Here is a 16884-nt window from a genome sequence, read left to right as displayed (position 1 = left end):
CATTGCCTCTGAGCACAGTGGCAGTGACCCTACACCTCCTCTCTTGTTGAGATAGTACATGGCCACTGTGTTGTCCGTCATTATCAGAACATTCTTTCCCTGTACAGAGGGCAGAAAGGCCTTCAGAGCTATTCTGATTGCCCTCATCTCTAATAGGTTGATGTGTAGTTTGGACTCCGATGGAGACCAACGACCGCTGATTGTCAGATCTTTGGTGTGTGCTCCCCACCCCGTGAGTGAGGCGTCCGTCACTACCGTTATCTCCGGCCATGGTTGCCAAAAAGAGTCTCCCTTGAGAATGTTGTCGTTGCAAGCCCACCATAGAAGATCCTGAGCAACTGCGCTCGGGACTTGCAGAAGATCCGACATATTCCCTGAGAACTGGGACCACTGAGTTCTGAGTGCCCATTGAAGGGATCTCATTCTCAACCTGGCCTCTGGTACTAGGAAAATGCAGGATGCCATGAGGCCGAGCAACCTGAGAAAATTGAAGGCCGGTAGACGTTGGGCATTCTGGAATTTTGTTACCATCTGCTGGATGTGTAGAGCTCTCACTTTGGGAGGCAAGGCTTTTGCCGATGAAGTGTCCAAGACTGCTTCGATAAACTGGAGTTTCTGGGCTGGTATCATGTGGGACTTCTTGAAATTGAGGGAGAAGCCCAGTTTGTGGAGGAAGTGGCAGGTGATCGAAAGATGTTCCTGAGCTTGTTCTGGAGAACTTGCTCTGATCAACCAGTCGTCCAGGTAGGGATATATGTGAATACCTCCTTTCCTGAGACTTGCTGCCACAACCGCCAACAGTTTGGTGAAAACCCTCGGGCGGAGGTCAACCCTAATGGCAGAACTCGAAACTGATAATGAGAATTGCCAATCGCGAACCTCAGGTACTTTCTTTGCTTTGGATGGATTGGCACATGAAAGTAAGCATCCTGAAGGTCCAATGATACCAACCAATCTTGGAGTTGGAGAGCCTGAAGGATCTGAGAAAGAGTCACCATCTTGAACTTGTCCTTCCTGAGGAACTTGTTCAAGTTTCTCAAGTCCAAGATGGGTCTCAGTCCTCCGTCCTTTTTTGGGATGAGAAAATATGGGGAGTACCAACCCCTGTTCCTCTCTGCTACAGGTACCAGTTCAATGGCACCTTTCTCTAGCAGGGTTAAAATTTCCTGCAACAGGAGCGGATCCGGAATTTTGACGGAGTTGGCACCCGGTGGATGATTCTGAGGCCTTTTTAGAAAGGGGAGACAGTAACCTTGGGCTACTGTTTCCAGTGCCCAAGCATCTGAGGTAATGCCCTCCATTCCTTCAGATGTTGAGAGATCCTGCCTCACACCAGTGGATCCTGCCTCACATCTCTCATTCTAGATTCCTGGTCAATAAGTTCTTCAGGAACTTGTCTTGTACCATAAGTAACTCCCAAAGGAGTAACTTCGTCTTCTTCTGAAGCAGATTTCATAGATTGCAGACATAGATTTGAAAAAGTCTGATCTGGGCAAAGGAGTGAATCTCCTTTCTACCTCTTCCATCTGCTTCGCAGGAAATGGCAAATCCCTCGAAGTTTTCGAGGATGTCTTCGAAGTCTTCGAAGTTTTCGAAGATGACTTCGATAATGGCGTCGATGACGCATTTGGCTTTGGTGTCGAAATTATCGACGTCAAGGGCGTCGACGAAGTTGTCGAAGTCTTTGACGATTTGTGTTTCTTGGCTGGCACTGGAGAGGTGCTCGACTCTCGAAGATTCTTCGACGGTTTTACGTCGACTCAAGGTTTTTTGTATTCCTCAACGCTACTGGTCTTTGCCATAGTAGCCTTGGACTTCCCTTTGTCGTCCAATGGAGCGACTTTAGGGTGTGGCTTTTTCGAGGTTCTTTCGAGGGGGCCGGGGCCGAGGCTGCATTCTCGAAAACTCCATCATCTTTTTGCGGAATTCTTCCCACTTACTGGGAGAATCCGATTTAGTCAGACAATGAATTTCTTCGGTCGACTCTGAAGAAGAAGATGATGAGGGAGATCTATGTCTCCTCTTCATTTTTTTCGATGACGACGAAGAATGTCTCGATCTACTCCTAGATCGATTCTCTTCGAGTGCCTATTGCGATCCGATCCCTTAGAATCAGTCGCTTTTTTATGTTTATTTGATCACAAGATGAGGAATGCGTGGGAGGAACATCCAGTCGAAAGAACGTTACTGTTGGTAAGTAACTTGTTCTTCTCCCTCCTGTAGTGCATTTTCACTTGCTTTGGGAATATCATCCTCTTCTCCCTCATATGTAGCGCAATCATGTGTCTGGATATCTTCTACTGTGGAGGGCTCTGTAATGAATATGGCTGGGTTCACTGTCTTGCATCTGACCACATGAACATTTGGGCTCGATATTATTATCTCATATGCTGTTGCCCTTCGTGGTGTTAGTGTTGATTTTGACCTTTCTAAAATTGCAAAGAGTGAGTGTTCTGCGTATAGGGTCACTGAGCATCCCATTACGATGGTGGCGCTTTTTTCTATTGCGAAGGCCGCTTCAGCGAGAGCTTGTTCGCATGCAAAGTGGCCCTGCATTACTGAGTCTTCTGTACCGCTGTAATAGGCCAATGGCTTGTGACCTAGTGATGTTTTCTGTGTCAGCACTGGAGTCATTAAAATACCATTGCAGTGTGAGAATATGTAAAGTTCCTGATCATAATCTGGGTTCGCCAAAACTGGTGCATGTGCAATGAGGTCTTTCAGTTTTAAATATTGTGTCATCATTTCATCTGTCCATTTTAATGGGACATTATTCTTTTGTGCTTCCTTCAGAGCCTGTAACAGTGGGCGTGTGTATGCTGCATAATCAAGTATCCATGCACAGCAGTAATTACAGATGCTGATAAATGTTTGCATGCCCTTCACTGTTTTTGGTATGATCAAATGGCGTATCACAGCTGCTCTATCTGGTAAAATTCTCTTGCCATCTTTTGAAATTAGCTGTCCTAAGTAGAGTACTTCTGCTAGGCAATATTGCAGCTTACCTTTGTCCACCTTGTATCCTTTCGCGACCAACAAATTTAACAATGTTATTGAATCGGACCTGCACTGTTCTTCACTTCTACTGCAGACAAGTAAATCATCTACATATTATCGTTCTTTCTACATCAATGTTTCCAAGTTCTTCATGCAAAATTCTATTGAAAATGCTTGGGCTTTCACAATATCCCTGCAGTAATTTACAATGTTCATATCGGTTCCCCCCTAGCGTGAACGCTGTGAGGTACTGAGAGCTCGGGTCAAGTGGTATTGAGAAGAAAACATTCTTCAAATCCACTACTGTGAAACACGTGGCCTCTTTAGGTATGCTACACAATATTGGTGCTGGATTAGGTACTAATGGGAACTCTTTCTGTATGATGTCGTTAAGTGGGCGTAGGTCCTGGATCATCCTCCAAGCCCCGCCCGTCGCTTTTTTGATCGGAAAAATTGCCGTGTTACATGAGGAATTAGATGGCACTATTATCCCTTGTTCTAGTAGTATGTTTATTGTTTCTTGTATTCCTTCCTCCACCTCCCTTGATAGTGTGTACTGTTTTACTCTAGGGGGTATGGCACTTGGTTTCAATTTTATTTTGATTGGCGTAACTTCTTGTAATAGCCCTACATCATGGGGGCCTGTAGTCCATATTTCTGGCAGGACTTTTTCCATATCTTCCTCAAATATAGTAGGTGGCACATTAATAGTAGCCATTAGAGGGTTGTGTATCTCCCTGTGTTGAATCATGATGTCACATGGTACACTTATTTCCATTATTATTTCCCCATTACTCTCACTGTCAGTGAACAGTTCTTCATCAGTTAAATCATGCAACATTATGTTTGGGTCTATGCACAGCACTGTTCTCCACTCACATCCATGTGTGTCCAGTCCTATCACTGCAATACGTTTACTTGAAACCTGTACCCCTTCTAGATCAATAGACAAAATTGTCCCTGGTAAAATATCTGTATTTACAATTGGGACGGAAGACAAAATCTGAAGGTACTTCCCATTCCTTTCTTGTTATCTCTGGCACCACCCTTGCTAATACTCTGACACCATAAATTAACATATCCATGTCAATGGGAACCCCTCTTACCGCAACTTCGTTTGTCATTGTGCTTATCAGCATTGCCCGCACGGGGCACACTCCTGGGATGGAGCAAACTATTCCCCGCTCAGTAAAGGAGATTGTCATGTTCAATTTACTCTCTTCCCAACAAATTTATTGGCGAGTCTTCGTGATACAGTAGAGGCGCTCACACTGTTTTTCCCCCCACCGTTATGTCGAGATCTTTTGTGTAAGGAACTTTTAAAATAGCCCCAGAGAACCCTTGCGTTTCCATATTTCTTCCCGAGAGTGGGAACCGGCCTTGCATGAGACACGATTTTTCAGCTCCCGAGTCCACCATAAAGATGAACTGTTTGTTGCCTATCTCCGCCCCCACTAGTGGTTCCTCTTCTGCATGTAGGGTAGTGGATAGGACTGGACATGCAAGTGCTTTCTGTGGGCTATCCTAATCTGCATATGTCTCTGTTCCTGGAACAGAGAATACATTATCTCCCACCACCGCTACACTGCGAAAAGGTGCTGGCGCGCCATTTGCAGATGTAGCAAAAATATTAGTGTTTGCATTGCCCATAGTATTCTGCCTTGCCATTTGTTGTGGCATACCTCTCTGCTGTGGTTGTTGTTGAGGCTGAGGTCTTTGTTGCATTTGGGGCTCATTATAACATTGTTTGTTCTGCCCATTCCCTCCCACAGGTAACCCATAGGGACTGCCTGGGTCTGGGTGACCATACTGCTGTTCGTTTCCCATGGGGGGCTGTCCTTGATAATAACCCATAAATCGCATTCTGCATTCTCTTGAATAATGCCCCCCACCTCCCGCAGTTCCAACATGACCCTTGCGGTCCTCCCTTCATCCTAGGCCCTCCAAATCCTCTGTTTCCCATTCCTCCGAATCCCCCTCTTGATCCTCTGTGCCCACCTCGTCCTCTTGCTGGCCTCCCTTGCCATTGGGGCCCTCCGTACTGCTCCTCTCCATCCGACTGCTCCTATCCGTTTGCAACCCATGTTGCTGCCGTTCTGGCTGGTGTATTTCCTACTCCTTCTTCTCCTTCGCCCTGTCTCTGTCAGTTGATGTTTTGGCATTCAGCGCTGCGACCTTCACTAATTTATTTTGCACTAACTTCGTCTCGTCTGCCAACCTTCACTGTGCTATCTCTCTTTCTCTTTTTTTGATCCTCCTACAATGGTGTACAATTATGCTCTGAATCTCGGGCCAGCCCTTGGCTTCTATCCCAGCTATTTTATCCAAGGCCTTCTGTACCTCCTTCGGGAACAAGGCGGTGTATTGGTCCTACGCCGTACCCGTTTCACTTCTCCACAGGTCTTGCACCCGGAGGATGAATTGCGAAGGCTCCTCCTCATCTCCCATAGTGCATTGCATCACTAAGTGTAAATATGGAGTGTCTGGAAAAGTTCTCCGTAATGCATCCCATACTTGTGCTCTAATGTTATTAAATGATGACCCATCATGGCGTTCTCAGTTCATTGTCACTCCCGGGAACCCCGCCTTCACCCACACCGCGTCTGCTTGATCACCAACAGCAGACACCAGCAAACTTTTCACATCCCCTATAGCCAATGGTACCCCTGCTGTATGTTTTTCAAATGCATGTATCCACTTCCCCGCCCCACCCGAAAGTGGAGGGAGAAGTTTCAACAAGTTATTTTTGTCCATCTGTGCCGACGGTATGGTTGGGATCTCCCTGCTCCCTTGTGTATCAGAGGCATTTGTAGCTTTGCTTTTCCTCCTTTCTTACTTACCGTTCCCTTCTTCGTCTTACTCACCAGCATGTTCCCTACTCTTTGTCTTAGCCTCCCTTGCCATCTGGTGCAGCCCTTTCATCCTCTTGGTTGAAGTGGAATGGCAGCGGAGATCCCGCTGCTACCGCTCCCTCTTCATATTCATCTAAATCACTCCATACTTCCTCTACCACCTCCTCTGACTCCCTTTCTCCTTGCCCCTCGCCTCTGGCTGTCTGGGGTTGCAGGTCATATTATCCTTACGGGTTTGCCATTTAAATGGAACAGGAACTCACTTGATTGCCACTCTTGTTACTGCCCTTTTGGTTTTGGGGGCGGCGGGAAGGGTGTGGATCCCCCTGCAACACTTGGCAGAGGTGTGAGGTCAACCGCTGTCAATGGTGGTACTTCCCCTGCCAACATCTGGCCCCTATCACACAAGGCTCTTAATCGCGTTATCTCCATTTGTGCATGTGCAAGCTGCCTGTCTAAGTCTCCTGTTAACCGCGCTAAATTCACTGGAGGGGCACTAGTTGGGCCTTATAACCCTCCCTTTTCATACGGTGGCAGGGCGGTGGCTGATGCCCTTGCCGGGGTAGTTGGTGTGGTGCACGCTGGCACATACAGGGGCTCACTGTACCCTACTGCAGGCCTTGTCAATAATGGGTAGATTCTAGTGCGGTCATTCTCTTTTGTGGTTGTCATGCACTCTCCCCCTGCATCCCACTCTACTCCCTCTGGGGCCTTCTCTTTCTCAATTACTGTGTCTTTACTTACCTCGCCGCTAGGCGCTACTTCTTCAAACATCCGCCACAAATCCAACACCTCCCTTCTCTTCTGCAACTGCTTTCCCCTGTATTTCGCGAGCAGGTGTGTGGATACTAGATCCAATAACCTCTTATGAAATTACCCTCATTCCGGCCATATAGGCAGTACACGGCCTCCTTTTATTTCCCCCACCCACTGGTCATGGTATTTCTGAATTTTCTCACTATAGAATGGGAGATGCTGACAAATATGTGCTAATGGTGTGGTCCCTCCCATAATGGCATATTTTTTGTTCTTACTTGTGTTCACCTCCTTTTTCTTGGTATAAATACACACTGTCAATTACTTAATAATCTCCTTTCTGTAACACGTCTGGTCAACCATGTTTAACTCTTTTAACGCCAACAAATTTCAACAACCTTTTAACTTACACCCTTTTGCTGGAACCACAAATTATTTCTCAACATTAATCGCAAATTTGCTTACCAATTTTTCTCAACTCTTATAGTTATCGATACACAGATACATAGGTACTTAATGACAAAACAACATGTAACACTTTAACGCATTGAACATATAACATGAACTACCTTTCAATTTACTCCCCTCTTTTCAATTACTTTACTTTATTGTCCCTCGTTCTTGCTTTCTCATGCACTCCCCACCTCTGAGCCCCCCCAGGATGCCTCACCAAGAATTCTGCTCACACGGAAAAATAATATTCTAAATTACTACTCCGAGTCTACTAAATATATGAGACTCCTACTTTTTCTTCACTTGTTCCCTGCACTGGACGAGACCATGCTACGCAGCGCCGCATTCTACCCCCTTCAGCTAGGGTCCCTTATTTCTCTGTACCTCTTTTTTTCCACAAAACCTAATGGCCATATGAAGGATAGATAAGAAAAAGCATCAGTGACATTCACACAGACCCTGAACTTTGCCCTAACTTTTATTTTTGCCCACTCCTTTATCTGTTCCCCTTCTCCCAAACCCTCTTTTCTCCCTTGAAAGTCTCACAACCGATACTCACGTGTTCAGTCGGGTGGTCCGAGAGCCACCATTCACGGTCTATCCACAATCTGGTCCGCACCCCAACCAAGCCGTGACCCGCCTTGGCGAGCACTTTTAGTTGGGTATTTGGAAAACGTGAACCCTTGGACCCTCTTGTTTGTGCGCACGAACTGGTCAACCGCAGAGGCGATGGTTTCGCTAAGGGGCGTCCCGGATCTCGCCGCACGGCATGGGACCTCGGGACACCTGTCCCAATCACGGCGCGGGGGGTCAACAAATGTAAAGGCCCAGTCCCCATCTTATACGTGAAATGCAAAGAAGTAAGGCACACCCCAACGGAGAATGAGACTAAGAGAACAGGCTGTGAGAGTTAGTTTTCTTTTATGTAAAATTGGCATCCAGAGAACTCTGCTGCCCGAGAGCGCTCTGGCAAACAATACACGTACAATTGATTATAAGAGCAAAAATATTCATCAATGATGTCAGACATGAAGATTACAAAGTATGTTGTGGTTGAACACAAGTTTGCGTTGCCTATGGACATATAGGTGCTGCTCCTCCATGGTTGGCTGCTTGGTTGGTGGGAGGGTGAGCGTCACGAGGTCCATCTGTCTGTGTCCAGGCGGGGTGAGGGTCAGGTCGCGGTTAGCTAATGTGAGATACTACCATCAGACATGCACTAAATAATGATCACTACAGTTCCTTTGAATACATCATCATACATCTTATGAATCAAACACATGTAATCATAGCATTACACCTAGGGGCTTATGTGGGGTGCGGGGTTAGGGTCTTGGTCCGAAAGATAACATTGACTGTGGGGTGGGTCCTGGCGCATCAAAAGGGGCTATAAAACATTCTGACATGTGTTAGTTCTAGGGTGCAATATACTGTGACAGAGGTCTGATACTAGTTGAGGTCACACTGGGGTGGGCTTCACAACAGGGTTACGTGTCTGGTACATCAAGAGATTACCTTGCGGGGCACAGGGTTACACTGGCAGTAATTTTCCAACAGCGGGGTTAAGAGGGCACATGCAGGTTTGTGGAGATGGATGATCTACAAGGCATGGTTTGAGCCGATTCACACATAGGACAGTGATCTCAGAGGAAGGGTGAGATGTTACATTTGTCTTTTTGTTGCAATTATCCCCGGCTCAAGCGTGAGAATGGAGCTGCAAAGCTTTCAGGCACAGTGAGAAAAGGTGGGGGCCATGAGCGCAGTGTGTGCGGCGCTGCAGAGGGGAGAGAAGCCTTTTCGTATTATCGCAGTGAGGCCTAGTCCAAAGATAGAGTCGATGGTGCACAAAATGGATGCCAAGTGTCCCTTGAAACAGCCCCACCTATGCCAATGTCAGCATAAGTCTGACGTTAGCATAAGGGCAATAGAGGCGTCCCCCACCATTGGTCGAGCAAGTGGTCCACGTCGTGCTGAATGTATGAGGGGGGCCCAAACGACCCCTCGCTCTCACACAGTATCAACAAAATTGCCCCATTGGGCATCCTCAAACTTAAACCCACCGCCCACCAAAACTATCGGTTTAACCCTTCATCTTAAAGCCTTATGCTTAGCAAAAAGAACAGCTGAAAACACCTAGAAAAAAAAACCTCTCAGGCAAACAAGCGGCAATTTGACACCCAGGCCACAGAATATAAACTAGCCATCCTCCAAGCAAAAGGAAATTCCCACACCCAAAGAATTGTGCAAGCTAAATCCAGAACCAGAAAACTCTCTTCAATTCTACGGGCACTCGAATCCCCTGCTAATCCACCAGAACACTGTAATATGTAATAAAGTCTCACAATGGTGGAACAACATTCAAAAGGCTCTGCTTTGCAAGATTTCCGTACTCCGAATACAAAATGAACGCCCAAAAATCCAAGCAAGTGCCTCCTATCCATACCTGTGCTATGCAATTGCACTGCCCATATCTCTGCATAGATTTGAATTCACACCTGTAACCATCACAGATACCATTAAAACTATCAACGGTCTAAAACTCTCCAAATGTCAAGGTTATATCTGCCCAGCCTCTCTCATAAGCGTCTGCCGAAGAACTAGCCCCCTTTATCACGACTCTGATCAACAACTCGTTCTCCTCAAGCAACGTACCAGGAAATCTCAGAGAGGCCTGGGTTCTCCCTCTTCTCAAAAAACGCACACTAGACCCAAACATCCCAACGAACTACTGCCCAATCACCACCGTACATTTCCTTCTTGAAATACTGGATAGGATAGAATACGTGCAAATACAAACATTCCTGGAAACACATAACCTCCTTGACCTCAGACCATCGGGCTTCCGCCCTGGCCATGAGATTCTGCAATATGCCTGTTTCCTTTGGAAACAGGCGGATTACAACAAAAGCACTGTCTTGCTTTGCGAATACGCCCAGGCCCAAATAAGAATAGCAGTGGTGTCTGGGCGTCAAGAAATAGTGCAGTGAGTCGTGCTATTTAGCACGCTCACTGCGCCATGATGAGAATCGGGCCCTCCATGTTTACCTCAAATCATCACTCACCCTGACCAGGCAAGTCAATGCTATTGCATCAGCAGCGGCCTACACTGCCAAACTGATCACTGCCAGCAGACTATTCCTGACCACAGACAACTGCGTCACCCTCGCTAGAATGCTGATTGACTACTGTAATTCCCTCTTTGCAGGCTCCCACACCGGGACCATTAGAAAACTACAAATCATTCAGAATAATGCCGACAGAGCGGCACTCAACATTCTTAAAAAGGATCATATCTCTTCAGCTAGACGCAAAATCCACTGGCTGCCAGTTCGGGCGCGGACAACACTTAAAATTCTATCCCTTACTCACAAATGTCTGTCAAGGAGTGCCCCTAGATATCTATTGAGTCAATTCTCCAAAGCTCATCCCCCGCTTCAAGTGCCAAAAAGCAGGAGGTTGTAGCTTCCCAGTGATCGCAGCTAAACTTTGGAACACCATGTCTCTTGCACTGAGATCAGACCCACCCCTATGGTCCTTCCGGAAAGAACTCAAAACATGGCTTTCAATCAAGGGAAATAGCTACTCACACCCCCTCCTCTAGCTACTGCTACCCAACCCATCACTTGTGTGCTCTACCTTCAGACTATCTAACTGTACCTATAATATGCAACCCCTGTATGTAACTGCTAAATGAAACCTAAGAACAACTGTTGATTAACTTTGTCTGTAACCTAACCCATCCTGCACTGAATGTAACCGAAGATGACTATTGTAACCACCACGCTTCTGTAACCAGCACCTAGTGCCTCCGGGCTAAGTGCACTTAACAAATGTCAAAATAAATAAATAAATGTAGTACGGCTTTAGGTGCAATGTTAGTTCAACTGTTAGCTATCTTAACAGTGGTTTATTGAAAACAAATCATAAAACTCTCTCACCCTAAACACTTTGTCAATTTCAGACATATGGAAAGGAGATGGATAAACTCTTTGGAAAAGGAGGCTCAAAACTACCGGACATGGAAATCAAATCATTTACCAAAGTGGCTGAGTCCTTATTGTCAAAGATGAGAGAATGTCAGAAAGAGCCTGGAAACTTGAAAGAGTGTTCATCTTGGCTGAGTGAATTCAAACCTGAATTTTTGAGGAATGAGTTAGAAATACCTGGTTGGTAAACTTGTTGCCAGTGTGTAAGAAAGTATTCGATTAGAATTTGTATTGTTTTGGAAAATATGAAATGATGGATAATATCCAATGATATCTCAACTATTGAACTATTGCCAGGCGTGCAGCTGCATATGAAAATAATAAACTAGCCTCCACTCCAGAGTGCATCAGATTTTGTTATATTTATTGTTGATTTATACAGCCTCAAATGCAATAGAATTTCTACTGGATTTCTTCCTCCCACGGATTACTCCTCTTTGATATCTATCTCCCAGCGCAGCTGCTTTTTTCAGAAATCTTTCTGCTGCCAGGGTGCGCTGGACGGCAGCCTGTCTGTCAGCTGTGTGCCGGCTCTGCTTGATACTTCCTCATGTTGGACATTATTTTGAGGCCAGTATATATAGAAACACTGCTCCTTGTGACCTTAGTTCCTTTTTTCTCTGCATTCTCCTAATTTTACGAGCACTGCTTCTCTGAAATTATTTCTTTTTGTGTTTTCTCTGTCAATATGCTGAATCCGATGAAGTCTTTCGGGGTTCAAACCATGCTTCAACTGTGGGCATCCTTGGAACCTCACCAAATTTGTCTTTATTGCCTCAGTGAGGGGCATGACATGCAGGATTGAGCTTCATGCCCAGTCGATGTTCTGCTAGGTGCTTCGGGAACATGAGGTACAGTTGTTCACCTTCCTCCACAAGGAGAAAGGTCATGAGGGGACTTGTTCAAGGTCGCCTGGCGGGATTCACCACACAGAAGAACGCTCAACGGTTCTTCCAAGCCCCATTCTTCTTCCTCATTGAAGAAGAGGAGCCACTGCTACAGGGTTGCCATGAAGATCAAGCTATGCCGGTCCCTTTCTCCACCCGATCCTCTATACCAGAGGCAGGGGAGGCCATCAGGCTTAAAATACTTGACATCTTTGCCAAGGCTTTGGCCTCGGCTCTAGCATATCTGGCCCTGACATCTACAGTTTCGGCTCTGCCGGCACCGATTGAGTCAACTGCACTCCAACGAGCCAGCAGAGACACAGATATGTCAGATAGCCATACGCCTCTGGGCCTCACTGTGACAGACGGGGCACAGCGTGTGGTCTCCAATAGTAGCATCCAAACATATCAATCTGTTGGAACTACTGACGGTGTTCAAAGCGCTGAAAACCTTCCAAACACACCTACACTGGAAGATAGTGGCCTTGTACTATTTGAACTAACATAGGGGCACTCGCTCTCCAGGGCTATCCAAACTGTCACAGAACATTTGGAAGTGGGCACTCAAACTCAACATGTTCCTACTATCAAAACATGTTCGAGGGGAACACAATCTTCTGGCAGACATGCTCATCAGAGACTTGCACCTACCCGTAGAACAAGAGTGGCCTTGAAAGAACATATTCTACTCAGTGGGCCTCATTACGGGTCCGCCGGTAAAAATCTGGTGTTACCGTGATGGTAGTGGCGGAAACAGGGTAGGATTACGGCGTGCTGGCCGCATGCATCACTAATGCGCGGAACCGGTGCCATCACGGAAACACCGGCGGAGTCGGATGTACCACCACAAATGTTGGTGGTGCTTCTGCCTCCACCCCGTGCATGCCAGACATAGCAGCACCGCGTACGCGGAGCCGGAAACAACCTTAAATACTGTGATCGCCGGAACTGGAAAGAGAGTGGCGCCCATTACAAAAATCATAATCCACTGCAATCCTCCTGTATCAGAAGCCATCCAGTATCAGTGAGTGGGCCAACACACAGAGGGACATGGCTGCAAGGATCCCACAAAACCATGTGCGCAAGTCACGCTTCAGTGAAGCAGAACTCACCATGCTGGTTGACCACATTGTGGAAAATGCAGGGGCGCTATTCTCAGCTGAGTCGCAAGGCCATATGGGCTGCGGCTGCCTAGAAGGTGACCGCTGTGGATGTCAATCCGTACCATCAAGGACTGCCATAAGCTATGGGATGACCTCCGCCTAAGGGTGCAGAACCTTCTGGCAGCCCACAGGCGTCAATGCACTGTAACAGGTGGCGGTCCACACTCACCCCTAAAGCTGCTCCCATGGGAGGAAAAGTGCAGCAGTGTGCTGCATCTCGAGGGCATTGAGGGAGTCAGTGCAGCGGAGGTAGGAGCTGGCACAGCTGGCGAGGCGGGTGAGTACAGAAAGTGCACCAATATGAAGCTGAATCAAGCTAATCCTGCCCCCCATCAACGCACAGAAATACACATATCAAAGTGCACATCACCCCGACCACACCCAGTACTCCCATGCCCCCTCACAGAATACAGTGCAAAGGCAGTCATATGGCCTGTCTCCAAGTATGACCCATACACACCCACATGACAATGCAGCACACATCAATGCGTGCAACCACTATGCACATACTAGTGTAGATCGCCTAACTCCACCACCCACCCTATATCTTCCACCCTTGTGCAGTTTCCGTTCCTCCAGTACAGCTTTGCACTGACCAACTCAGACTAGACATGCCGGGCCAAGCAACCCTCTTCCCATCAAGACATGATAGAACCCTTGCGTCGCCAATCCACCCTCCTTCCCCCTTTCTGCTACCATTGCACACCGTCTGCACCCGGGAGCTCGTAGTGCTACTCCATGCTGCTCAAACCAAGCAAAGCAGAGCAACCCTCCTCCCTGCCAGGCACCACAGTGCTTCTGCATCTCCAGGACGTCCCACCCCCTTCTTGCTACCACTGCACACCGCTTGCCCCATCAGGGCTGCAACACAGCACTGCCCAACCTTATCCAGACATCCATGGCAGAGTAGCCCTCCTCTCAGCCAAGCATATCAGTCCAATGCTTCCCTAGGACTTGCCACTCCACCGCCCACCCCACTGGTTTTGCCACTAATACACCTTGCCAACTATGTCTACCTCCATCCACCACAATCCGATTATTAAACATCAAAATCTAACGCCCATACTCTCCCACCCCTGTGTTGCGGCACATCGACTTGCCAAACTACAAGCCAGAACATCAGGAGCCACACTACCACCTCATGGCTTCGCCCTACTTATTGAGGGCCATTCAGATGCATAGCTTCTCCTTACGAACCTCTCCACCAACCTGCTCCCCTATCCCTCCCACCACTCACCCCCGTTTCCTTAAAGCCTACGCAAAAACCGCTGCGCAACACCCAACGCATACCTTCCACTAACCAGACTGTAACCATCTGTGGCAAACTTTTAAATGTTCGCTCTCTTTTCACTTACTCAATAGCTATCCATGATCTCATTATTGACCACCACCTAATCCTAACCCTTGCCACCACTGAATCATGGCTCCATAGTGCCTATGGCCTTCTACTCTCACTAGCCGTTCCCTTTCAGCCATTTTTCGAGCATACCGCCCTAACGCACCAGGACGTGGATTTGCCCTTATTGCTAACTTCTCCCTACAGATCCGACAGATCCCCATCCCACTAATAGTTGGTTATAAAATACTTCTAACCAAACATAATATTACCCCGAAACTATATACAACCTCCTACTGAGGCCTTGAGGCATGGGTAGTATAGCTCAGTGCCAATGCGCTCGTTTTAGAAGCAAGACAACGCAGAGCAACACAGGGTTGAATCCCGGGTCAGTGCGAAGAAACCTCTTTGGTATTAAGCGTGTTATAAATAACCAATTATGCAATTATACTCATCTACCGGCAACCCAGCTCATCGAGCACCCAAGAATCAGACATTCCTTTGCTGTTCCCCCCCCTCCTCAAACTCTCAACGAAATTCGTACTGATGGGTGATATGAGAAACCTGACATTATTCTCCCACTTACTCGCGCCGTATCTTCCATTCAGGTGGCCAGGGAAGGTCCATCGCTTTTGGATCCCGACCCTGTGGGTGGACATGAAAGGGAGGATCACCTGAGTGAAGGTTCGCGAGGGATTGGGAGGAGGATCCACAAGGACGAGACATGGTATTCCCTCAGTCCCAAAAATACCCCAATCTACTCTCCCTCACCCTTTATGAGGTATTGTCAATCTCCCCACATCTCCCCCTTTCCAACAAATACTGAGACTAGGAGGAGGCAACTAAGATCAGTAAAGATTACCCATAGGAATAACATGGGGCAGATGAGGGAAACATACCATAGAAAGAACTCAAGCTGTCCCACTAATAGTCAGGCATTTAATCATGACCACTCACACCTGACTCCACTTGTCTGGTTTTGTCAATATAAAAGGTGTAGTTTTGCACAGGTGAAGGAGCGAGCTGGATAGGCATAGTGGACCAGAGAAGCCAAGGAACTAGAAGCTGTACACAGAAGGATCCAGAGGAGAGCAGCGTGCTGCAACACTGTTCCGATGTATGAGAGGGACTGCAGCGTGGCTAGGAAGCCATGTCGCATGAGAGCCTGGCGCAAGGCAGCTGGTATCCTGCTGGTATTGTCCTTGCAATTGCTAGTTCCTTTGGGCTGTGTGCCGGGTGCAAGGGTTTCTGAGGGGCAGGTGGTGAGACCCTGACCTCGACCCAAAGCATCCAGAAGGGACCGCTTGCCAGTGCTACGCTACCCGCTGGAGCAGGAAAGCGAGAAAAGCAAGATTTGTAAAGCGGCATAGAGCGGAAAGCGAGAAGGACAGTTTAAAGAAACAAAGTAAGAAAGATGGAATAAGGAAAGAGGAAAGAAGGAGAAAGCATGCTAGTGACACATAAGGAAGAAAAAGGCAAATTAGTGGCTCAGAAGTAAACGTGAAGTCCAGAGTAAAAGGAAAGGGCGAGAGCGACCCGGAAAGAAGGAAAAGTGCAGGTGTGCACGGAAGAGTGAAAGAAGTGTGCAAGAGGAACGATAGGAAAAGGACAGGTGCAAGTGTGCACGACAGAAGGAGGGGATTGTGCAAGAGGCACAACAGAGAGAAAGGAAAAGACGAAAGTGGTGCAGGAAGCACCTGAAGATAAAAAGTATGAAGGAAATCAAGTGTAAGAAATAAAAAGAGTGGCAAAGGATCAGAGTGGTTGCGCTTTGGAAAAGCAAAGAGCCCACCGTTTTTGAAAGCGTCTGATTCTACCTCATGAAAGGAATGTATGTGAGAGAAACTGTACATAAGGAAAAGGTTCATCCTGACCAGCTGAACTTGTGTTTGAAACTAGAAGGGCCTAAGCTTGGGGAAGGGAACCCTGAGAGGCCTACCAAAGCTGAATACTTATTTTGGAAACAGAGAGGCATAAGCTTGGGGAAGGGCATCATAAGAAGATTAAAAGGAATTGTGATATATTTTGTTTTGTTTGAAACTGAAAGCGGCCTGAGCTTTTGTAAGGCCCAACCAAGTTGGAGACTTATTGTTTTTTTGTAGTGTTGAACGGATTGAAGCGTGGTGAAGGGAACCCTGAGAAGCTTCAAAAGCAACTGTTATATTTCTTTTGTGGTGTTTGGAACTTGAATAAGTTGAAGCTTGGGGAAGGGAACCCCAAGGAACCCAAAGACACGGAAGATACTTGAAACCACTACCAGGGCTCGGTGGAAAAGATCTTACGACTAGCCCTTTTGAACACATTTTTGTGACATTGACCAAACTACACTTGGTGAGAAGACCACCTGAAACCAACTTTGGTTTCCAATTTTCTGTTGAGCCACTATTTTCCGTTGTAAGACTTCCTATCACATTTTATGTAAAGAGTGAGGGCAAGCATAGGTATAGACACAGA

The 16884-nt window shown here is 47.0% G+C and overlaps 1 protein-coding gene across 1 annotated transcript in view; it reads left to right on the top strand.

Annotated features, from left to right (window-relative positions):
* PRKDC (protein kinase, DNA-activated, catalytic subunit) overlaps nt 1–16884 on the top strand; it is a 3362625-nt gene that overhangs the window by 3043154 nt on the left and 302587 nt on the right. The window contains exon 77 of the mRNA XM_069621025.1: nt 11020–11224. Coding sequence (XP_069477126.1) covers nt 11020–11224 — 205 coding nt within the window. The remainder of the gene's footprint in view (nt 1–11019; nt 11225–16884) is intronic.

The sequence above is a fragment of the Ambystoma mexicanum genome, chromosome 5q (assembly GCF_040938575.1).
Source record: "Ambystoma mexicanum isolate Mex_15411 chromosome 5q, UKY_AmexF1_1, whole genome shotgun sequence".
In the NCBI taxonomy this organism is placed as follows: Eukaryota; Metazoa; Chordata; class Amphibia; order Caudata; family Ambystomatidae; genus Ambystoma; species Ambystoma mexicanum.
The sequence above is the reverse complement of the archived record's forward strand: the minus strand, read 5'-3'. Positions and strand labels throughout refer to the sequence as shown.